Genomic DNA, 25,488 nt, shown 5'->3' with positions numbered 1-25,488 from the left:
CCCACCCCAAGACAGTCCTCCAGCAGTGTGGCTTGTTGATACTGTGGCTTACCCTCCCCTCCACCCCAAGACAGTCCTCCAGCAGTGTGGCTTTTTGATACTGTGGCTTACCCCCCCCCTCCACCCCAAGACAGTCCTCCAGCAGTGTGGCTTGTTGATACTGTGGCTTACCCCCCCCCTCCCACCCCACGACAGTCCTCCAGCAGTGTGGCTTGTTGATACTGGGGCGTAACCCCCCCCTCCACCCCAAGACAGTCCTCCAGCAGTGTGGCTTGTTGATACTGTGGCTTACCCCCCCCTCCACCCCAAGACAGTCCTCCAGCAGTGTGGCTTGTTGATACTGTGACTTACCCCCCCCTCCACCCCAAGACAGTCCTCCAGCAGTGTGGCTTGTTGATACTGTGGCTTACCCCCCCCTCCACCCCAAGACAGTCCTCCAGCAGTGTGGCTTGTTGATACTGTGACTTTCCCCCCCCTCCACCCCAAGACAGTCCTCCAGCAGTGTGGCTTGTTGATACTGTGTCTTACCCCCCCCCCTCCACCCCAAGACAGTCCTCCAGCAGTGTGGCTTGTTGATACTGTGGCTTACCCCCCCCCTCCACCCCAAGACAGTCCTCCAGCAGTGTGGCTTGTTGATACTGTGGCTTACCCCCCCCCTCCACCCCAAGACAGTCCTCCAGCAGTGTGGCTTGTTGATACTGTGGCTTACCCCCCCCCTCCACCCCAAGACAGTCCTCCAGCAGTGTGGCTTGTTGATACTGTGGCTTACCCCCCCCCCCTCCACCCCAAGACAGTCCTCCAGCAGTGTGGCTTGTTGATACTGTGGCTTACCCCCCCCTCCACCCCAAGACAGTCCTCCAGCAGTGTGGCTTGTTGATACTGTGGCTTACCCCCCCCTCCACCCCAAGACAGTCCTCCAGCAGTGTGGCTTGTTGATACTGTGGCTTACCCCCCCCTCCACCCCAAGACAGTCCTCCAGCAGTGTGGCTTGTTGATACTGTGGCTTACCCCCCCCTCCACCCCAAGACAGTCCTCCAGCAGTGTGGCTTGTTGATACTATGGCCCCCCCCTCCACCCCAAGACAGTCCTCCAGCAGTGTGGCTTGTTGATACTGTGGCTTACCCCCCCCTCCACCCCAAGACAGTCCTCCAGCAGTGTGGCTTGTTGATACTGTGGCTTACCCCCCCTCCACCCCAAGACAGTCCTCCAGCAGTGTGGCTTGTTGATACTGTGGGTTACCTCCCCCTCCACCCCAAGACAGTCCTCCAGCAGTGTGGCTTGTTGATACTGTGGCTTACCCCCCCTCCACCCCAAGACAGTCCTCCAGCAGTGTGGCTTGTTGATACTGTGGCTTACCCTCCCTCCCCAAGACAGTCCTCCAGCAGTGTGGCTTGTTGATACTGTGGCTTACCCCCCCTCCACCCCAAGACAGTCCTCCAGCAGTGTGGCTTGTTGATACTGTGGCTTACCCTCCCCTCCACCCCAAGACAGTCCTCCAGCAGTGTGGCTTGTTGATACTGTGGCTTACCCCCCCCCCTCCCACCCCAAGACAGTCCTCCAGCAGTGTGGCTTGTTGATACTGTGGCTTACCCCCCCCTCCACCCCAAGACAGTCCTCCAGCAGTGTGGCTTGTTGATACTGTGGCTTACCCCCCCTCCACCCCAAGACAGTCCTCCAGCAGTGTGGCTTGTTGATACTGTGGCTTACCCCCCCTCCACCCCAAGACAGTCCTCCAGCAGTGTGGCTTGTTGATACTGTGGCTTACCCCCCCTCCACCCCAAGACAGTCCTCCAGCAGTGTGGCTTGTTGATACTGTGGCTTACCCCCCCTCCACCCCAAGACAGTCCTCCAGCAGTGTGGCTTGTTGATACTGTGGCTTACCCCCCCCTCCACCCCAAGACAGTCCTCCAGCAGTGTGTCAGGCATCCCTGCTGCCTCCCTCTTTTTCACTCCTCTCCTTTCCTCTTTCTCCCTCTTGTTTCCTCTCCCTCTTTCCCACTCGTTCTTCCTTCAGTGTTCACCCATTTCCCTTCCCTCCCCCTTTCTTGTCCCTCTCCCTTTTCTCCCCCTCTCGTTCTTCACTTTTCACTCATCTGCTCTCCCACTCCCTCTCCCTCTAACACAGTTGCCAGATATACATTCCACCATCCGGAAACAAGAAACATGTTAGTTCCGGGTTGAGTTCTCTTGTTTTATGCAACACTTTGTTTTTTTTTGTTTGTTACACAACATTGTTTTACAGTGTTGGGTTTAGTGTTGCTGACTATTGGTTTAGTGTTGCTGACTCTTGGATTTAGTGTTGCTGACTGTTGGGTTTAGTGTTGCTGACTCTTGGTTTAGTGTTGCTGACTGTTGGTTTAGTGTTGCTGACTGTTGGTTTTGAGTATTTGCTGACTATTAGGGTTTTAGTGTTGCTGACTATTAGGTTTTAGTATTGCTGACTGCCCAGGTTTTTAGTATTTGCACAACTCTTGGATTTAGTGTTGCTGACTCTTGGGTTTAGTGTTGCTGACTGTTGGTTTAGTGTTGCTGACTGTTGGTTTAGTGTTGCTGACTGTTGGTTTAGTGTTGCTGACTGTTGGTTTTAGTGTTGCTGACTGTTGGTTTAGTGTTGCTGACTGTTGGTTTAGTGTTGCTGACTGTTGGTTTTAGTGTTGCTGACTGTTGGTTTAGTGTTGCTGACTGTTGGTTTTAGTGTTGCTGACTGTTGGTTTTTAGTATTTGCTGACTGTTTGGTTTTAGTGTTTGCCTGAGCTATTTGGTTTTAGTGTTGTTTCTGACTGTTGGTTTTGAGTATTTGCTGACTCTTGGTTTTGAGTATGATGACTGTTAGGTTTTAGTGTTGCTGACTGTTGGTTTAGTGAGAGAGGTGACTGTTGGTTTAGTGTTGTTTGCATTGACCCAGTAGGTGAAGTTATTTGCTGACTGTTGGTTTAGTATTTGCTGACTATTGGGTTTTTAGTATTTATTGACTGTTAGGTTTTAGTGTTGGTGACTGTTGGTTTAGATGTTAGGTGACTGTTAGGTTTGGAGTATTTGCTGACTATTGGTTTTGAGTATTTACTGGACTCTTGGTTTTAGTGTTGCTGACTGTTGGTTTAGTGTTGGTGACTGTTGGTTTAGTGTTGGTGACTGTTGGTTTAGTGTTGGTGACTGTTGGTTTAGTGTTGGTGACTGTTGGTTTAGTGTTGCTGACTGTTGGTTTTAGTGTTGCTGACTGTTGGTTTTAGTGTTGCTGACTGTTGGTTTTAGTGTTGCTGACTGTTGGTTTTAGTGTTGCTGACTGTTGGTTTTAGTGTTGCTGACTGTTGGTTTAGTGTTGCTGACTCTTGGGTTTAGTGTTGCTGACTGTTGGTTTAGTGTTGCCGACTGTTGGTTTAGTGTTGCTGTTGGTTTAGTGTTGCTGACTGTTGGTTTAGTGTTGCCGACTGTTGGTTTAGTGTTGCTGACTGTTGGTTTAGTGTTGCTGACTGTTGGTTTAGTGTTGCTGACTGTTGGTTTAGTGTTGCTGACTCTTGGGTTTAGTGTTGCTGACTCTTGGGTTTAGTGTTGCTGACTCTTGGATTTAGTGTTGCTGACTGTTGGTTTAGTGTTGCTGACTCTTGGGTTTAGCGTTGCTGACTCTTGGTTTTAGTGTTGCTGACTGCTGGTTTAGTGTTGCTGACTCTTGGGTTTTGTGTTGCTGACTATTGGTTTAGTGTTGCTGACTGTTGGGTTTAGTGTTGCTGACTCTTGGTTTAGTGTTGCTGACTGTTGGTACAGTATTTGCTAGATTGGCCCAGGGTTTAGTATTTGCTGACGCTGTTGGGTTTGGTTTAGTGTTGCTGACTGTTGGTTTAGTGTTGCTGACTGTTGGTTTAGTGTTGCTGACTTTTGGGTTTAGTGTTGCTGACTGTTGGTTTAGTGTTGCTGGCTCTTGGGTTTAGTGTTGCTGACTGTTGGTTTAGTGTTGCTGTTGGTTTAGTGTTGCTGACTGTTGGTTTAGTGTTGCTGACTGTTGGTTTAGTGTTGCTGACTCTTGGGTTTAGCGTTGCTGACTCTTGGTTTAGTGTTGCTGACTCTTGGTTTAGTATTTGCCCAGACTCTTAGGTTTAGTATTGCTGACTATTTAGGTTTAGATATTTACACAACTCTTGGGATTTAAGCATTGCTTGGACTCTTAGGTTTTAGTGTTGCTGACTCTTAGGTTTTCAATTGTATTTACTGACTCTTAGGTTTAGTGTTGCAGACTCTTGGTTTAATTTTGATATTGCTGACTCTTAGGTTTTAGTATTGCTGACCTCTTAGGTTTAGTTATTTGCAACTCTTAGGTTTTAGTGTTACTGACTCTTGGTTTTAGTGTTGCTGACTCTTGGAATTTTGAGTATTTGCTACCTCTTAGGTTTGAGTATTTGCTGCCTCTTAGGTTTTAGTATTGCTTGCAACTGTTGGTTTTGAGTGTTGCTGGCACTGTTAGGTTTTAGTATTGCCTGGACTCTTGGTTTAGTGTTGCTGACTCTTGGTTTAGTGTTGCTGACTCTTGGTTTAGTGTTGCTGACTCTTGGTTTAGTGTTGCTGACTCTTGGTTTAGTGTTGCTGACTCTTGGTTTAGTGTTGCTGACTCTTGGTTTAGTGTTGCTGACTCTTGGTTTAGTGTTGCTGACTCTTGGGTTTAGCGTTGCTGACTCTTGGTTTAGTGTTGCTGACTCTTGGTTTAGTGTTGCTGACTCTTGGTTTAGTGTTGCTGACTCTTGGTTTAGTGTTGCTGACTCTTGGGTTTAGCGTTGCTGACTCTTGGTTTAGTGTTGCTGACTCTTGGTTTAGTGTTGCTGCCTCTTGGTTTAGTGTTGCTGCCTCTTGGTTTAGTGTTGCTGACTCTTGGTTTAGTGTTGCTGACTCTTGGTTTAGTGTTGCTGCCTCTTGGTTTAGTGTTGCTGACTCTTGGTTTAGTGTTGCTGCCTCTTGGTTTAGTGTTGCTGACTCTTGGTTTAGTGTTGCTGCCTCTTGGTTTAGTGTTGCTGACTCTTGGTTTAGTGTTGCTGACTCTTGGTTTAGTGTTACCTACATCGCACTGTAGAGAATTTTTGTGAGACAAATATGGAACAGGATGAACTTGTAGCCAGTTGTGGGCCAGCAGTGGGCCAGTTGTGGGCCAGCATTGGGCCAGTTCATTAGGGCCATAACAGTGGACCAGTTAGCCAGGGCTAGCAGTGGGCCCAGGTTATTGGGGCCAGCATTGGGCCAGTTGTGGGCCAGCAGTGGACCAGTTGTGGGCTAGCAGTGGGCCAGTTGTGGGCCAGCAGTGGGCCAGTTGTGGGCCAGCAGTGGGCCAGCATTGGGCCAGCTATTTCATTTGATCACCTGACTATTTCGTTGATGTCATTATATTGTACGAACAATGTTCCAGACGCAAGTCATCCTGGGAATAAATGATGTCAGATGAAGTGATGTTGGCTGGCCGTCTTGGGGTGTAGCAGTCTTCTCACTGTCAGTCTTGTGGTGTAGTAGTTGTCTTCTCACTGTCAGTCTTGTGGTGTAGTAGTTGTCTTCTCACTGTCAGTCTTGTGGTGTAGTAGTTGTCTTCTCACTGCCCGTCTTGTGGTGTAGTAGTCGTCTTCTCATTGCCCGTCTTGTGGTGTAGTAGTCATCTCACTGTCAGTCTTGTGGTGTAGTAGTCATCTTCTCACTGTCAGTCTTGTGGTGTAGATGAAGTGACGTTCTGGAGAAGGTTACAGAGTGTAGTTGATGTTGGCTGCCCGTCTTGTGGTGTAGGTCACTTCTCACTCTCCTCAAGGTGGAAGCAAGTTTGTTACTCTGACAACATTGGTCTTGTACATAACAGTAGGTCACCCACATCCCTCATGTGTTGGACTCTGCTGGCATAATGCATCTGTCTAGGCTGTGTCTAGGCTGGCTCAGGCTGTCTAGGCTGTGTCCAGGCGGGTCCAGGCTGGCTCAGGCTATGTCTAGGCTGTGTACAGGCTACCTACCTACCTGGAGGTTATTCCTGGGATCAACGCCCCCGCGGCCCGGTCCACGACCAAGCCTCCTGGTGGATCAGGGCCTGATCAATCAGGCTGTGTATTATGTTATTGTTGTGTATATTTCTATGTTCGTATATTCTTCATCTTCATTCTCTCCCTCCTATCTCTCATCTTTATCTTCCTCATCTTCCAACTTTTCACATTTCCACATTCTCCCTCACTTTCTCTCTCTCTCTCTCTCTCTCTCTCTCTCTCTGTCTCTCTGTCTCTCTCTCTCTCTGTCTCTCTGTCTCTCTCTCTGTCTCTCTCTCTGTCTCTCTCTCTCTCTCTCTCTCTCTCTCTCTCTCTCTCTCTCTCTCTCTCTCTCTCACTGAGGCAATATTCCCACGAGGTACATTTGGTGCAGACTTTAGTTCGCGAAAAATTGGTCGGTGAGTCACGAGGAGGAAAAAACGCGAAAATTGATGGGAGTCAATTAAATCTTGCCAGCCAGTAAAAGGAAGGATGGAGGGAGGGAGGGAAGGGATGAGAAGGAAGGGGAAAGGATGGAGGAGGGAGGAGGAAGGATGAAGGAGGGGAGGAGGGAAGGATGAAGAGGAAGGGGAGGGAGGAGGAATGGAAGGGAGGAGGAAGGATGAAAGGAAGGATGATGGTAGGGGAGGAAAGGATCCAAGGGAAGGGAGGGAAGGGATGAAGGAAGGAAGGATGGAAGGAAGGGGAAGGGGATGGAGGGGAGGGAGGGAAGGATGGAAGGGGAGGGGGAAGGATGGAGGAAGGGGAGGGAAGGATGAAGGGGAGGGAAGGGGATGGGGAAAAAGGGAGGAGGGAAGGAAGGGAATGGGAAGGGGAAGGAATGGAATGGAAGGGAAGGAAGGAATGGACCAAATGGTAAGGGGAGGGAAGGATGATGTAGGGGAGGGGAAGGATGAAGGGGAAGGAGGGGAGGATGGAGGGAGGGGAGGAAGGGAGGGAAGGAATGGAATGGGAAGGGAGGGTAAGGGATGGGAAGGGGGAGGGAAGGATGAGGAAGGAGGAGGGAAGGATGGAAGGGATGGAGGGGAGGTAAGGATAGGGAGGAGGGGAGGTATGAAGGGGAGGGAGGGGAAGGATGAAGGGAGGGGGAGGGATGAAGGGAGGGAGGGAAGGATGAAGGGGAGGGAGGGAAAGGAATGGAATGAAGGAGGGAGGGGATGAAGGGAGGGAGGGAAGGATGAAGGGAGGAGGGGAAGGAAGGAGGGAGGGAGGGAAGGATGAAGGGAGGGAGGGAGGGAGGGAAGGATGAAGGGAGGGAGGGAGGGAAGAATGAAGGGAGGGAGGAAGGATGAAGGGAGGAAGGATGATGGTAGGGAGGGAAGGATGAAGAGAGGGAGGGAAGGATGAAGGGAAGGAGGGAGGGAAGGATGAAGGGAGGGAGGTATGAAGGGGAGGGAGGTATGAAGGGGAGGGAGGTATGAAGGGGAGGGAGGGAGACAAGCATAACATTATATTGTGTACTCTGTGCAGTTGTACAAGTTGAGAGATCAATGAGGATGACCTAGTTGCTGCAGGTTATTTACATGTTACAAGGTGTGTGTGTGTGTGTGTGTTGTGTTGTGTTGTGTGTGTGTGTGTGTGTGTGTGTGTGTGTGTGTGTGTGTGTGTGTGTGTGTGTTGTGTTGTGTTGTGTATGTGTGTGTGTGTGTGTGTGTGTGTGTGTGTGTGTGTGTGTGTGTGTGTGTGTGTGTGTGTGTGTGTGTGTGTGTGTTGTGTTGTTGTGTGTGTGTGTGTGTGTGTTGTGTTGTGTTGTGTTGTGTTGTGTGTGTGTGTGTGTGTGTGTGTGTGTGTGTGTGTGTGTGTGTGTTGTGTTGTGTTGTGTTGTGTTGTGTTGTGTTGTGTGTGTGTGTGTGTGTGTGTGTGTGTGTGTGTGTGTGTGTGTGTGTGTGTGTGTGTGTGTGTGTGTGTGTGTGTGTGTGTGTGTGTGTGTGTGTGTGTGTGTTGTGTTGTGTTGTGTTGTGTTGTGTTGTGTGTGTGTGTGTGTGTGTGTGTGTGTGTGTGTGTGTGTGTGTGTGTGTGTGTGTGTGTGTGTGTGTGTGTGTGTGTGTGTGTGTGTGCGTGTTGTGGGGTGTTTGTGAGTGGGTTATGTGGTGATTTGTGGGAGGTTTGGTGTGGGCGAGTTGGTTTGTACTCGCCTGTATGTAGTTGTAGGGGTCGATTCAAGGGTCCTAGCTCCACCCTCTCCTTTGGGATGACACTTCTGGCCACTTGATTCCTAACATACCTCTTCTTAAAGGTGTGTATGAACTCTGCCTCGACCACGTCACTGCCCAGATTGTTCCACTTCTGAACACTCCTAACATTCCTGTTTTTAATTTCAAGCGTTCCCTGGTGTGTGGGCGGGTGCGCGCGCGCGCATGATTGTGCACTCACCTATTTGTTGTAGCAGGAGTTGATTCACAACTCCTGCACCTCCTCCCCTCCCATCTCTTCACTGGTCACTACTAGGTCACTCTCTCCGTGCACCATGAGCTTTATCATACCTTTTCTTAAAGCTATGTATGGTACCTGCCTCCACTACATCACTCTCCAGATTGTTCCACATCCTAACAACTCTGTGGCTGAAGAAATACTTCTTAACATCCCTCTGACTTATCTGAGTCTTCAACTTCCAGTTGTGACCCCTTGTTGCTGTGTCCCATCTCTGAAATATTCCATCCCTATCCACCTTGTCAATTCCTTTCAGTAATTTATGTTATCATGTCCCTCCCCTATCCTATCTTCCTGTGTCGTCAGGTAGAGTTGTCTTAACCTCTCGTCGTAGGACATACCCCTTTGCCTCGGGACTTGTACGCCTCAGATATGCTCGGTATTATACTCACCCCAAGATCCTTTTCCTTGTGTGAGGGCTGGAGAGGGAGAAGGTCTGGTCTGTGTGTATTCATGTATTTGTGGTTGCAGGGGTCGAGTCACAGCTCCGGTGTGTGTGTGTGTGTGTACTCACCTAATTGTGGTTGCAGGGGTCGAAACTCAGCTCCTGTGTGTGTGTGTGTGTGTGTGTGTGTGTGTATGTGTGTGGGCGGGTCTGTGTTTGGGGGGGAGGGGGCATGTGTTTTGGCGGGAACATGCGCGCCAAAATATAACATTTCCGTTTTCTTTCCCCAGGGCAGCCAACCACCAGTCATTTACCTCAAAAACAAAAAATGCTCATTTTAACCAGGTTTCTCTCAAATAACATATTTTGGGTAGACTAACGCACTTTGCGCATGTGCCCGTTGATGGGTAGTGAAATGAAGATGGGGAGAATGAAGAGAGAAGGGGAGGAGAGGAGAAATGAGAGAAGTGGATGAGTAATGCTGGTGGCTGCATTGATCCCGCGCGCGCGAGCGCTGTCTGTAGCTGCGCCACGCCACTTCCCGCGAAAATTATCAAAAGTCTGCGGTGAAGCCTTTAATGTTGGCACTGATGCCACCCCCACCCCCTGCCAGGGTGCCTTCCCTCCTTTCCCCCTTCCTGCCAGGGTGCCTTCCCTCCTTTCCCCCTTCCTGCCAGGGTGCCTTCCCTCCTTTCCCCCTTCCTGTCATTCCTCCTGCTAGGGTGCCTTCCCTCCTCCCATATGTCTACACATACTATAACACTTTTGTTACATTAATCAGGCTTTTAAAAATCTTGTATACTGTAAAATAGCATTGGTTTTCAGTTACAGAAAATTCCAGAATAGTAGACGTCACAGTTACAGGATCAGAGCTAATGGCGCTCACGAAGTCCAGTTTGTAATGGGGAATGGCAGGTTGAAAATTTTATCCTTAACATTGTTAACTTTGGAGGTTAGTAACCCAGGAAAACCAGTCTGGCTTATTTTTCATTGCTCCTCCCCAGGATGTCACCCAGAACTGTCGATTAACACTCAGGTACCAACCTACTTGCTGCTAGGTGAACATGGGCAGCAGTTGTGGGGTTACGTACCCAGGAGCTGGGTTCAAACCTCATCCTGGATTTGAACCCGGGTCCTTCTGTTGTAAGCACAAAATATTACCACCTAATTTATAATCAGCTTTGATTATTATGATTGGGGAGGGGGAGGGGGAGGTGCATTGAGGCATCTGTGGAGCCAGAGAATTTTATTAATGGATACAACAAGGGAAATGTTGCAGAGTATAGTGGTACCAACACTGATGTATGTGGGTTAAGCATGGGTTTTATATATTGCAGTGAGACTGAGACTAGAGGCAGTGGAGTTTTGTTTGAGGTTATACAGGAAATTTGGAGCTTGGAGATTGAAATTAGAAGGGCTTAGACATCCAGCAATTGTGTGTGTGTGTGTGTGTGTGCGTGCGTGTGTGTGTGTGTGTGCATTAGGATGGAGGCAAGAGGTTCTTATGAACTGATGTGCTGTTTTGAGTATGAACAAGGTAACATTTATGAAAAGCTTCAGGGGGAAACCAGTTAGCAGGACTTAAGTCCTAGAGGTGGGAAGTACAGTGCATGCGCTCTGAAGGAAGGGTGGAGATATACTGCAGATTTTTAACTGTAGTATTGGCATGCCTCTGGCAAGACAGTGATGGAGTGACTGATGATGAAAGAGTTTCTTCTTTTTCGAATCACTTTGCCTTGGTGGAAAATGGCAGCTGTATTAAAAAAAGAAAATGGTGAGGTTACCTGAAGTATAATTCATAGGGTTAAGGAAGGGTTGTTGAGGTTTTCACATTTAGAGAGGATGGAGTAAATTAGGATGACTAGGAGGGGGTAGAAATTTGGGGTTGGGGAAGGAGAGGTAGGGGGGGTAATGGAGGTTTTGAGTGCTTGTGAGAGCAAAGTTAGGAGTGGAGGCAAGTGGTTTTTATGACTTAGTGTGAGCTAGGTAACATGAAGGGATTCAGGGGCACTGGTTAGGAGTCCTGGGGGTGGGAAGTACAGTTCCTGCAATCTGAAGGAGGGGTGGAAATTTTGCATTTTTAAGACGTATGAATTATAGGTAGTAGGTTGGTAGACAGCAACCACCCAGGGAAGTACTACCGTCCTGCCAGGTGACTGTGAAACAGAAACCTGTAACTGTTTTGCATGATGGTAGGATTGCTGGTTTCTTTTTCTGTCTCATAAACACGCTAGATAACAGGGATATCTTGCTACTCCTACTTACACTTTGGTCACACTTCACAGACACGCACATGCATATATATATATATACATACATCTAGGTTTTTCTCCTTTTTCTAAATAGCTCTTGTTCTTTTTTATTTCTTCTATTGTCCATGGGGAAGTGGAAAAGAATCTTTCCTCCGTAAGCCATGCGTGTCGTATGAAGCGACTAAAATGCCGGGAGCAATGGGCTAGTAACCCCTTCTCCTGTAGACATTTACTAAAAAAGAGAAGAAGAAAAACTTTATAAAACTGGGATGCTTAAATGTGCATGGATGTAGTGCGGATGACAAGAAACAGATGATTGCTGATGTTATGAATGAAAAGAAGTTGGATGTCCTGGCCCTAAGCGAAACAAAGCTGAAGGGGGTAGGGGAGTTTCAGTGGGGGGAAATAAATGGGATTAAATCTGGAGTATCTGAGAGAGTTAGAGCAAAGGAAGGGGTAGCAGTAATGTTAAATGATCAGTTATGGAAGGAGAAAAGAGAATATGAATGTGTAAATTCAAGAATTATGTGGATTAAAGTAAAGGTTGGATGCGAAAAGTGGGTCATAATAAGCGTGTATGCACCTGGAGAAGAGAGGAATGTAGAGAAGAGAGAGAGATTTTGGGAGATGTTAAGTGAATGTATAGGAGCCTTTGAACCAAGTGAGAGAGTAATTGTGGTAGGGGACCTGAATGCTAAAGTAGGAGAAACTTTTAGAGAGGGTGTGGTAGGTAAGTTTGGGGCGCCAGGTGTAAATGATAATGGGAGCCCTTTGATTGAACTTTGTATAGAAAGGGGTTTAGTTATAGGTAATACATATTTTAAGAAAAAGAGGATAAATAAGTATACAAGATATGATGTAGGGCGAAATGACAGTAGTTTGTTGGATTATGTATTGGTAGATAAAAGACTGTTGAGTAGACTTCAGGATGTACATGTTTATAGAGGGGCCACAGATATATCAGATCACTTTCTAGTTGTAGCTACACTGAGAGTAAAAGGTAGATGGGATACAAGGAGAATAGAAGCATCAGGGAAGAGAGAGGTGAAGGTTTATAAACTAAAAGAGGAGGCAGTTAGGGTAAGATATAAACAGCTATTGGAGGATAGATGGGCTAATGAGAGCATAGGCAATGGGGTCGAAGAGGTATGGGGTAGGTTTAAAAATGTAGTGTTAGAGTGTTCAGCAGAAGTTTGTGGTTACAGGAAAGTGGGTGCGGGAGGGAAGAGGAGCGATTGGTGGAATGATGATGTAAAGAGAGTAGTAAGGGAGAAAAAGTTAGCATATGAGAAGTTTTTACAAAGTAGAAGTGATGCAAGGAGGGAAGAGTATGTGGAGAAAAAGAGAGAGGTTAAGAGAGTGGTGAAGCAATGTAAAAAGAGAGCAAATGAGAGTGGGTGAGATGTTATCAACAAATTTTGTTGAAAATAAGAAAAAGTTTTGGAGTGAGATTAACAAGTTAAGGAAGCCTAGAGAACAAATGGATTTGTCAGTTAAAAATAGGAGAGGAGAGTTATTAAATGGAGAGTTAGAGGTATTGGGAAGATGGAGGGAATAGAAGTGAATGTTTTCAGATACTTGGGAGTTGACGTGTCGGCGGATGGATTTATGAAGGATGAGGTTAATCATAGAATTGATGAGGGAAAAAAGGTGAGTGGTGCATTGAGGTATATGTGGAGTCAAAAAACGTTATCTATGGAGGCAAAGAAGGGAATGTATGAAAGTATAGTAGTACCAACACTCTTATATGGATGTGAAGCTTGGGTGGTAAATGCAGCAGCGAGGAGACGGTTGGAGGCAGTGGAGATGTCATGTCTAAGGGCAATGTGTGGTGTAAATATTATGCAGAAAATTCGGAGTGTGGAGTTAATAAAAGCATTAGTCAGAGGGCAGAAGAGGGGTTGTTGAGGTGGTTTGGTCATTTAGAGAGAATGGATCAAAGTAGAATGACATGGAAAGCATATAAATCTATAGGGGAAGGAAGGAGGGGTAGGGGTCGTCCTCGAAAGGGTTGGAAAGAGGGGGTAAAGGAGGTTTTGTGGGCGAGGGGCTTGGACTTCCAGCAAGCGTGCATGAGCGTGTTAGATAGGAGTGAATGGAGACGAATGATACTTGGGACCTGACGATCTGTTGGAGTGTGAGCAGGGTAATATTTAGTGAAGGGATTCAGGGAAACCGGTTATTTTCATATAGTCGGACTTGAGTCCTGGAAATGGGAAGTACAATGCCTGCACTTTAAAGGAGGGGTTTGGGATATTGGCAGTGTGGAGGGATATGTTGTGTATCTTTATATGTGTATGCTTCTAGACTGTTGTATTCTGAGCACCTCTGCAAAAACAGTGATAATGTGCGAGTGTGGTGAAAGTGTTGAATGATGATGAAAGTATTTTCTTTTTGGGGATTTTCTTTCTTTTTTGGGTCACTCTGCCTCGGTGGGAGATGACCGACTTGTTGGAAAAACAAAAAAAAAAAAAAAAAAAAAAAAAAAAAGTCTGCTGAGTATACCTGGTAAAGTGTATGGTAGAGTTATTATTGAAAGAATTAAGAGTAAGACGGAGAATAGGATAGCAGATGAACAAGGAGGCTTTAGGAGAGGTAGGGGGTGTGTGGACCAGGTGTTTACAGTGAAACATATAAGTGAACAGGATTTAGATAAGGCTAAAGAGATCTTTGTGGCATTTATGGATTTGGAAAAGGCGTATGACAGGGTGGATAGGGGGCAATGTGGCAGATGTTGCAAGTGTATGGTGTAGGAGGTAGGTTACTGAAAGCAGTGAAGAGTTTTTACGAGGATAGTGAGGCTCAAGTTAGAGTATGTAGGAAAGAGGGAAATTATTTCCCAGTAAAAGTAGGCCTTAGACAAGGATGTGTGATGTCACCGTGGTTGTTTAATATATTTATAGATGGGGTTGTAAGAGAAGTAAATGCGAGGGATTTGGCAAGAGGCGTGGAGTTAAAAGATAAAGAATCACACACAAAGTGGGAGTTGTCACAGCTGCTCTTTGCTGATGACACTGTGCTCTTGGGAGATTCTGAAGAGAAGTTGCAGAGATTGGTGGATGAATTTGGTAGGGTGTGCAAAAGAAGAAAATTAAAGGTGAATACAGGAAAGAGTAAGGTTATGAGGATAATAAAAAGATTAGGTGATGAAAGATTGAATATCAGATTGGAGGGAGAGAGTATGGAGGAGGTGAATGTATTCAGATATTTGGGAGTGGACGTGTCGGCGGATGGGTCTATGAAAGATGAGGTGAATCATAGAATTGATGAGGGGAAAAGAGTGAGTGGTGCACTTAGGAGTCTGTGGAGACAAAGAACTTTGTCCTTGGAGGCAAAGAGGGGAATGTATGAGAGTATAGTTTTACCAACGCTCTTATATGGGTGTGAAGCATGGGTGATGAATGTTGCAGCGAGGAGAAGGCTGGAGGCAGTGGAGATGTCATGTCTGAGGGCAATGTGTGGTGTGAATATAATGCAGAGAATTCGTAGTTTGGAAGTTAGGAGGAGGTGCGGGATTACCAAAACTGTTGTCCAGAGGGCTGAGGAAGGGTTGTTGAGGTGGTTCGGACATGTAGAGAGAATGGAGCGAAACAGAATGACTTCAAGAGTGTATCAGTCTATAGTGGAAGGAACGCGGGGTAGGGGTCAGCCTAGGAAAGGTTGGAGGGAGGGGGTAAAGGAGGTTTTGTGTGCGAGGGGCTTGGACTTCCAGCAGGCATGCGTGAGCGTGTTTGATAGGAGTGAATGGAGACAAATGGTTTTTAATACTTGTCGTGCTGTTGGAGTGTGAGCAAAGTAACATTTATGAAGGGGTTCAGGGAAACCGGCAGGCCGGACTTGAGTCCTGGAGAGGGGAAGTACAGTGCCTGCACTCTGAAGGACGGGTGTTAATGTTGCAGTTTAAAAACTGTAGTGTAAAGCCCCCTTCTGGCAAGACAGTGATGGAGTGAATGATGGTGAAAGGTTTTCTTTTTCGGGCCACCCTGCCTTGGTGGGAATCGGCCAGTGTGATAAAAAAAAAATGAATTATGATGTCAACAAACTTCTGGAAAGACAGAGATTGAATGCTGGTGAAAGTGGTTTCTTCTTTTTCAAGTCTCGTCTACCTCAGTGAAGATGTCTGATGTATTAAAGTTATGATTAACAATTAAGGTAAAAAAATACACTTTCATCCATGCTTTAAAAATTGCATTTAGGGTCTTACGTAAAGTAGCTCATCTATAATGTACAGTATTTGAATTGTTCATTTTCTAATACAACGAACACTCATTTTCTGGTTATTATATGCACTACTCAATACATACACAGATCCCCCAACTTACAAACAAGTTGTGTTCATGTTTTAACAGATTACAAATGAGTTGCTTTACAGTAAACAAAACACTAGATTGAAGAATTTCAAGTTTCACATGTTCATAATTGTCGCTTAGTAGTTATAAGAGTTTTTAAAATGCGGTAAAACACTGATTGCAAAGGAGGCTTTATTGTACAATATTTCACCACAAATTTGCTTTATCAGTACATAAAGCACTACAGAAAATCACAACTTTCAATATTCAGCACATCCGGGAAGTTAGATGTCGAGTGTGTGAGGCCTAAGGTGTCAGGTGTTGAGTGAACGAGATCCAGGGAAGCACTGCAACAGGCCCACTTGCCCACGCTAGGTTCGTTTACTTGTACTGATACTATGCAGCCTATGGGTGTGGATCAGGTAAAAAATTTCCACCATTTTGTTTGTGTAATGGAAAAATATTCAAGGCATTGCCGTAATCTTGTCATTTTCATAAAAGTGTTCTTGCATAACAAGCCATAAGATGGAAACGAGTGTCAAGGTACCAGATGGATGTGTTGTTTAGAGTATGACCCCACAATGCCTGTATCCAGCATAATGATAGTTCCATCTTGTGGTCTCAGAGTAATACATTTTATAAAAATGATGAGATTAAAGAGATGCCTAGAAATATCATCCATTCCATTTTCAAAGAAAATGGTAGAATGTTTACCTTATCCACACTCATAGCCCACAATGCATTAGAACAAATAAACCTAGCATAGACTGGTATGCTTGTTGCAGTGCTTCCCAGGGTTTAATCCACTCAACACTTGACACCTCACACTCAACACTTGATACCTAACACTTTACACCTCACACTCAACACCTGACACTCAGCACCTGACTTCCCTGAGTTAGTTACTGTATGAGTTGCATTTTAAATACATTATTATTATTATTATTATTATTATAAAAAAGAAGCGCTAAACCACAAGGGCGCTGCAGGGCAGGAAGGAAGCGAGGGCATCAGGTGGCAAAAGGGAGATGGGTGAGTAATAGGTTACAGAGAACAGCGGGGCAATGGATGGTGAAAGGGTAGAGGGCAGCAAGAGATTGAGGTAGAAAGGGCTGAGGGGAGTGTGAAAGGTATCATCAGAATTTGTGGAGTAAATCAGTCGTTGTCAAGAAGTCAATGAGAGAGTCAGGATTAAAGGAGGATCCATCAGCAAGAAGGGAAGGTAGAGAGAGAGAGAGAGAGAGTAGTAGAGCGGAGATAACGTTGGAAGTAAATTCTGCGTGCTCATTGATAGAGAGAGCAGTCTAACAGAATGTGGCTAATCGATACTGGAACTTGACACTGCTCACATTTTAAATACAGTACATGATAAAGCAAATTTGTGGTGGAAAATTGTACAATGCTTTTCCATTTTTCTTGAAGTTAAGTGCCATGTTATTGATGCTGTATATAGCTTGGTGATGTAAGTTAGGGACTTCCTGGATTGTACTGCATAAATTGCTAACAAATGTTCTACTTGTTTTATCCAAAGGGTTATAAATCAATCACACACCTTATATAAAGCACTTTTGCTACTTCAACGTACATGTATAATATTGGAAAAACTATGAGGCAGTATAAAAAAAATATATTTTGTCAAATACCATTGCTCATTGGCAATGAACAGTCTAGTGGAGATCAAAATTTTTACATTATGACATTAAGTGGAATCTAGGGAATGTTGTAGGTCAATTGTCAGAGTTCATCAGTCACTTTTTTTTGGATGTTTGAATAACTGAGAAGTTAGACATAAGCCACTTGTGTAATAATTATTGTACATTTATAGAAATATTTTTATAAAAAAAAAAAGTACAAAATATAAGAAAGAGTACAAGAGCAGTCAACCCACATTAGTAAAAGAAACTGTGGATTAATTAATTGCAGTATTAAATTCAAGCTCTATACCTGTGTCTGTCAATACTTCAGTGACAGAAGAAACCTGCTATCCACAGTGAGGGAATCAATGAGTTGCCTTAAATAATCACTACAAAAAGTTGAAACTTCGAGCCCTCTTATCTTTGTTACACTCAAGATGCCATAGCATGGCTCTAGGACACTTGGGGAAAATGTTTTACAAGACTTTGGTGTTTGTTAGCTTAAGGTTTAAGTCTTGTATCTTAGGTGGAAACAAATATAAAAGTTTTGATTTCGACTGCATTATTAGTGTTTTTATACAGGAAAACAAAACTTGGGGCCAAGTAGTGCAACAGTAATATGAACTAGAAATATAATGTTAATATAAAAAAAAATGCCTGGTCACATGGCTTAAGTTTTTGTTTTATACCAGTGAATTATACAAAAGATTACCATGATATACCCATTATGGGTTGCCTACTCTAGACAAGAGAAGATTGACAACATGCTACTGGATACACTCAAAGCACTTTGTTGGAAAGCTCTACAGTATGTATTACAATATTCCCACTTTCCCCCTTTTTTTAAATAATAGTGTCTTAAGCACAAAAAAAATTATATTCTACAATATTTTAAGTTTTGTGAGCCTACTTGTATATACAATTCCCCAGTAAATGTTGAAATATTTCTTCTGCCATAATTAAGCTGTACTAGGAATTACATACAATGCTTTAAATAAAATTGTGATAAATTTTATCATTCACAGTTATACTTTTCTATAAAATATATTAAACCAAAGCAATAAACAGTATATTCATTAGTTATAATGAATAAAAAATCCTACTCTTTCTAGTCATAAATTCCTTTTTCCATTTTCATAGGGTTGAGAAGTATATACTGGAAAAAAAAATTGTAGGGAATGAGTATAGATCCACAGAATATCAGCCCTTTTCAAATTTCCCTCCACACTCGCTGCCAGTAGTACCCTAGTACATAGGTTATTACCACTCATCACAATATATACAGTAATGTTCCAGACATTTCTCAGGGTTGATGCAATATGATACTCCACCCAAATTGTCACAAAAATTAAATATCAAGTCATTCACTTCTACCAATAATAATATAATCAAATCAAGCACTAAACCCTCACTCCTACTCAAGTGTTCTCACTCATTCAATACTACTTGCATGTTGTTCACTCAGACTACATATATTGTCACTTCTCTACCTACTGAACATTATTACATCATTCAGATTACAATCAAAACCAAGTGCTAAACCCACTAGGGTCTACATCATTCAGAAATGACCTATCCAATGTCCAAAACATTCTATGTATTAGCCCATCTCTACCTGCTTTGTTTTCCATTGACCTTACTGGATTTAGCACATCTTTTTTTTATAATAATTTGTTTTCCATACTCCTTTATGTGCTTCAAAAGATTATATAAATGTGTACACACTATCTCTTCAGATTTCATTACTGCATCCACTGCTTTTTTCCTGCTGAGAATGACCCATCAGTCCTACCATATCTTGTTAATTATTTTTTTTTTTTTTTATCATCACACTGGCCGATTCCCACCAAGGCAGGGTGGCCCGAAAAAGAAAAACTTTCACTATCATTCACTCCATCACTGTCTTGCCAGAAGGGTGCTTTACACTACAGCTTTTAAACTGCAACATTAACACCCCTCCTTCAGAGTGCAGGCACTGTACTTCCCATCTCCAGGACTCAAGTCCGACCTGCCGGTTTCCCTGAACCCCTTCATAAATGTTACTTTGCTCACACTCCAACAGCACGTCAAGTATTAAAAACCATTTGTCTCCATTCACTCCTATCAAACACGCTCACGCATGCCTGCTGGAAGTCCAAGCCCCTCGCACACAAAACCTCCTTTACCCCCTCTCTCCAACCTTTCCTAGGCTGACCCCTACCCCGCCTTCCTTCCACTACAGACTGATACACTCTTGAAGTCATTCTGTTTCGCTCCATTCTCTCTACATGTCCGAACCACCTCAACAACCCTTCCTCAGCCCTCTGGACAACAGTTTTGGTAATCCCGCAACTCCTCCTAACTTCCAAACTACGAATTCTCTGCATTATATTCACACCACACATTGCCCTCAGACATGACATCTCCACTGCCTCCAGCCTTCTCCTCGCTGCAACATTCATCACCCATGCTTCACACCCATATAAGAGCGTTGGTAAAACTATACTCTCATACATTCCCCTCTTTGCCTCCAAGGACAAAGTTCTTTGTTTCCACAGACTCCTAAGTGCACCACTCACTCTTTTCCCCTCATCAATTCTATGATTCACCTCATCTTAATGTTTCCAGAATATGCCTAACTTTTTCTTTGACTTTGCTATATTATCCATAAGTAAGGTCCGACACACTACTACCTGACCTCCTAGCTGAATGTCACACCTGTGGTGCATACTCTGTTTTTAACTTATTACATCAATTGAATGTTTAATTTCCCTCTTGCACTTTCCCCTATCCTGGAACACTCCTGCTCTTCACTCCATCACCTCTGCACATTCCTACCCTTTCAGGTTTAGTGCTTAATTTGCTTATCATCTACAAGTAAAAGTAATTCTCAACATTTCAATAACAGTATCTCTTACACATTCAAGATCTCATGGGTATCAAAGCCTTACTTCTGTGTGACATACTATGTGCACAACCTCCCACACAAGCAAGAATACACATACAGGCATGTACATATCCCACATATGTATGTACACTTATATTATTACCACTTCTCTCTACCTTCATGAAGGCAGGAAGACAATACTGGAAACAATACATTATTGCTCCACACTCATAGGTCCTCCCCTTTCTTTTTTATTTTAAAATATACAACTACCTTATTATTATACTTCATTTGGTGTCAGTTCTCTCAACATTTCATTCTATTAGAACATTTGACTGCAACATGATATAGGAAAGCTAATTCACATCCCTTTAATTTATAAATGGAGTGCAATCTTAAACTGGATCTGAAAGCCTATGTAATTATAAGAAATATAATACTCTTAAAATAGGAACTCTTCATGTGATACTCTTTGGCTCGACCTCTCCAAATTAAACTGTAGTATCAACATTATATTAAGCTTCTGAATAAAGTTAATTTTCTCAGGTCTGCAAACATTGCAACAGATATTGTATTACTATGCAAATACATGTACTGTTGCCTATTTTGTAGTGTCTAATTTCAAAATGTAATCAGCAAAATTATAATAGTGAAAAATACATTAATGAGAATTTAAAGTATATTAAGCTTGGTGTGCACTAACTACAACACAAACAACAAAAAAAACTAATGTATTCCAATATTCTAACTACTATTCTAACTAGTACATTGCCAAAAATAGTTTTAGTTCTCCAGTTTAATAAAGATTTTCAAAATTGTCCTATCTAAAGCAGGATAGTAATTTGAGCAAATCACCAAGAAACAGAGATCCTCAGGAATTCCTGATGGTGGTAAGACATCAGTCTGGGTAAAGTGAATACTGTGTAGTACAAGATTATAAAGACAATAGCTTAATAGTCTACAACAGGGATGCACAACCTGTGGCCAGCGGGTTGCACGCTGCTGAAGTAAGACGACTGTGGCACGTATACATGTAAAAAAAAAAAAAAAAAAAAAAAAAAGCAAACCACCACTGACTTGTGATACCGAATGCCTCCCATTGGCTTGACTCAGTTTTATGAACTGTACACTGCATAGCTTATTTTTCAGTAACTAAAATTTGGTAACTGAGAACGATGTGCATCCCTGTGCTATAATGACAACACACATGCACATGTATTATTTCCTTCACATAAATCTACCTATCTGAAGTGAGACCAATGACAACTGCACATGCAGAGCATCATGAACAAGTTTAGTATGCCCACATCTTATATATGAAAAACTAGTGTATATAGAATATTATATTCACCAAACTGCATTAAACACTTATGGGTCATATAGCATTACAAAATTAATGTGTAATATGTAAGTTAATGTCAGTGGAAAGCAGCACACTTCAACTATTATCGTTACTGGTATTGCCTATAACACAGCATACCTACAGAATAGACATTAATCTTATTTTTGGAATGTAATGTATATGCAAATATAAAACTATTAAATTATAATGTTAAACCTGTGTACAGATGTATATACTAAAATTAACTTTGATTTATATATGCATTGCCCCTGCAAATGTACATTTGAATATCCAAAGTGTCGCAAATATTTAACTAGTTACTATTTTGCAATTATTTTTATTGTTAATAAGTAAACATTATTAAGGAAAGTGATACACTGCAATTAATAACAGTAACTCTGAGACTTCAAACTTTGCTGACTCAAAATAATGATGGCTACAAAACTTATGATCACTCTGTAAGACATTTACAGAAATTGCAATTTTGATACAAATTTTGTACATAATTATTAATTTCACTGAGAATTGTCCATACTGCAGCTATACATCTGTCAGTGATACTGTCACATAATATAAGCATTTCACTCATTTACTTTGCAATATTGTTATACGCTTCCAAACACAATATCTGAAAAGCAAAAATTATCAAGTTTTTAACGTTACACAATAAAAACGAATGCCGGTAGCCAACGGGAAGATTTCACCTTGGTGTTCTTTAAGGATTAAGCTGTGAAATTTTAAAATTACACTCAAACCTGAAACAAACTGCATAGCATAAATTACTTTCCCCTACCATGTCCTAAACTCAAAGAACTAGGTGGGGAGGCAGCACAACAGAGGGGGGGGGGGTCAACATGAGCAAGGTTGCATTGAGTGTGTGAGTTTTGCAAAGGTGTACACTGTATTAATCTCCATAGGACACTTTCTACTTGCCACCCACTTGGGTAACGTGATGAAGTGCTTTGGATATACAGTACTGTAGTTCAACGCATGTGAGTATACCTAAAACTGTAGTACTATCAGCATGCCTCTGGCAAGACAGTGATGGAGTGAGTGATGATGAAAGTGTTTCTTCTTTTTTGGGTCACCCCGCCTCAGTGGGAAATGGCTAATGTGTTTAAACAATATAGTATCTAGATATAGGAAGAGGTTTTTTCATGACTGGTCATGACCTCCTGTGTTCCAGTGAACAGTGCAGTCTACCACTGCCATCATCACAAACTTTAGCAGGCTATTCAAAACTTATTTCTATTACCTTGGTGCCAATAAAGGGATCTTGATCCGAGGAATTGTAGCTGCCCTCCCCTTTGGATCAACCCTAATTGCTTTCCACACTCAACACAATGTATGACCCTTAAGGATTTAGCACTTCCACATAAATATAATCCTGTGATTCTTACATAAACAACTTCCTTTTCAAGGCATGAAAATATGCATCTCCAGTTTGATAATAAACCAACCTAAATGGTTTCATTTTTTTCTAATTTAAATGACTAAATTAATTTAACAAAAAAACAGGAGAGTGAAAGAGAGAGAATACAGATTGGTAATGTGGCCTAGAAAGCAAAATTACTTGCAATATCAGCAAGTCCCATAGAGTTTTTAATTATATAAAAAGCAAGAAAAAATCTAAATGATAAGAGCACCTCTAACAGACATAGATGGTACAATGATGAGTATCATTAAAGGTATGGGTGGCCTCAATACAACTTTAAGATTGGTCTTCAAATCTGAACACAAAATCAACATACCTAGGTTATAGACAGTAACTTCTTTGCAAGAAATTAATTGACCCCCTGAGTATCAGTGAACTCGCCACTAAAACCACAATAAAGTACCTGGAACAGTTTAACATTAACAGTCCACAAAGCCAGACAAAATATTGGCTACAATACTACAAGGATCGATTTCAAATTACACGCCCATTAACAGTCGTGCTCAATAAGTCAAGTGAAGGCAACATACCACATGACTGGAAACTAGCTAAGATTACCACAATATTCAAAAAGGGAGATAGATCATGCCTCCTCAATTAGCATCTTAACAGTTTAAGATCAATTATGGGTAAAATAACAGAAGTCATAATACTAAGGACAACACTGTTAACTGTTAGCAGCCATGTTGATTTATGTTAAAGAATCTTGCCTAACAAACTTATTGAAGTTTTTTTGGCTACATTTACAAAAATTGGGATGATAGTCTTGAGAGATGTAGTGTACCTCAACTTAAAGAAGGCAACTGATAAAGGCAAAGGCATAAGAGACAATCTCCAGAACTGGATCAGTGATTACCTCAATGATGGGACACACTGAGTAGTTTTAAATGGTGAAGTGTTTAAGAAGAAAAATGTGACAAGTGGGATCCCTCAAGTCAGTCCTTAATGGGGAGTAGTGAAGTTTAAGAGCCAGAAAATGTGCAAAATAAAAATCATAGTTGGTGCAAAGGGCAGGTTTCATTTAGAAAGACATAAGAGTAAGTCTTCTCCATGGGGAGGTGGAACAGAATTCTTCCTCCATAAGCCATGCGTGTCATAAGAGGCGACTAAAATGCTAAGAGCAAGGGGCCACCCTGCCTCAGCGGGATGTGGCCGGTTTGTTGAAAGAAGAAAGATGAAGAGTAAGTTTGCTTCAAAAGTGAGACTTTCCGTAAGAAGGATAGTGAGCAAATCCGATTTCTGTAGGTGTCAATAGTGTGTAGTCTGCATGCCCTCTGAAATATAGGACGGCTGATTGACATGATGAAGAGAGAAAAGATCAGCGATCCTGCCAGAGTGCAAAACATTTAAGTCTACTGTGTCACACTCACAGCAAGATGGCAATATCTCCCCGGATGATTGCCATTTACCAACATAATCTTTAGCCAACGTGCCTTTCCACCATTTATTTCTGAGACTAGAAGTATCTCTAAGGCAAAATACCTGATCTTATGATACTCGAATCAAATGCTAAAATCACTAATCTCTAAAATAGTTTTTCCTAAGTAAAAAAAAAAAAAAATCTGTTGTGTGGATACTGCTAGTTAAAGTGATGTATGTATAATAAATATAAATTCAATATCTTATTGCCTTTGACTCGTGAAATATATTGAGTATTCGATAAAAAAAATTATCAGGTGCTGAGCTCAGTTTTAGCTGCAGTACTGCTTACTAGATACATAATCCAACAATTCCATTATAACCTACAACTTAGTGGTATTACTAGTCTGCATACATAACCTGTATTTTTAGCTACAACTTAGCTGCATTACTGCATACACAACAAAAACCTGTTGTAAGCTACAACTTAGCTGTATTATTACATTCTGTATACACAAGACAACTTGAAGTTTTAGTGTCAGGGTAAGAGTTGTGGAAGAGGTGGTAAAATGAACCTAATAACATGAAGTACTTCCTCTTCCATTTTTTTAGAAAAAAATATTACTGATTCTCTATCTTTCGAGTTTTTTATGTGTACTGTAGATATTAAATAATTACCATAATGTTAATCATAAGCTACTCTCTACAAATGCTACAAGGATAATTTATGAGACTACCTAAATACTATAGCTGGTTTGGGTAACTGCAAAATCACATACACGTTCTCTAGACATAAACATATTCATTGCATATCTAAGTTTACCTAACATGCCAATATGGCTTACATTGAATTTCCTTTTACACAAAATTCTATTTTCTTAAGCTTACATCCATTATAACAGTAGCTTCTACGCAGCAAAGTTTCTGAGATCAAGCGAGAAGCCTCACAACTCAAAGCATGGAGTGGTGTAAACAAAGTGTTTTCTAATTTGGACCTAAAGAACAAAAAGTCACAATAACATGACTGGAAGAATACACAAATAATCCACACATAGGAGAGAGAGAAGCTTATGACAAAGTTTTGGTCCGACTTGTAAATGATGTGACTTGTAAATGGTCTAAGTCGGACCAAAAAAATTGTCATAAGCTTCTCTTTGCTATATGCAGGTTATTTTTGTATAATCTGGACTTGTAAATCAGTATAAAACATCTTGGCCTTCCAACACATTTATCACAAACATTACTCAGCTAGTTATAAATGATTTTCTCCAAAATGTAATAAACTTCTAGTACAAAATGGTGAAGAAAATAGCTGCAAACCTTTCTTGAATCAAGATGAGTAGTTTTTGAATCCAGGTCACAGATGCATGAAGATACATTCCTAGGATAAGTTTTTCAGAGCTGCATGAATTCTTACATTAAGGCGATTTTCAAAGTCATACCCATGGTAGTTATCTCTTACATCTTCCAGGCACTTCCTGCCTTCTTCTAATGTCTGAA

At 42.4% G+C, this 25,488-nt stretch overlaps 1 protein-coding gene across 1 annotated transcript in view; it reads right to left on the bottom strand.

Annotated features, from left to right (window-relative positions):
• Positions 1-15,530: 15,530 nt before the first annotated feature.
• Positions 15,531-25,488, bottom strand: part of LOC128697365 (tetratricopeptide repeat protein 39C) — a 49,014-nt gene continuing 39,056 nt past the window's right edge. The window contains exon 12 of the mRNA XM_070094060.1: positions 15,531-25,483. Coding sequence (XP_069950161.1) covers positions 25,370-25,483 — 114 coding nt within the window. The 3' untranslated portion in view covers positions 15,531-25,369. The remainder of the gene's footprint in view (positions 25,484-25,488) is intronic.

The sequence above is a fragment of the Cherax quadricarinatus genome, chromosome 44 (genome assembly GCF_038502225.1).
Source record: "Cherax quadricarinatus isolate ZL_2023a chromosome 44, ASM3850222v1, whole genome shotgun sequence".
NCBI classification, from domain to species: Eukaryota; Metazoa; Arthropoda; class Malacostraca; order Decapoda; family Parastacidae; genus Cherax; species Cherax quadricarinatus.
The sequence above is the reverse complement of the archived record's forward strand: the minus strand, read 5'-3'. Positions and strand labels throughout refer to the sequence as shown.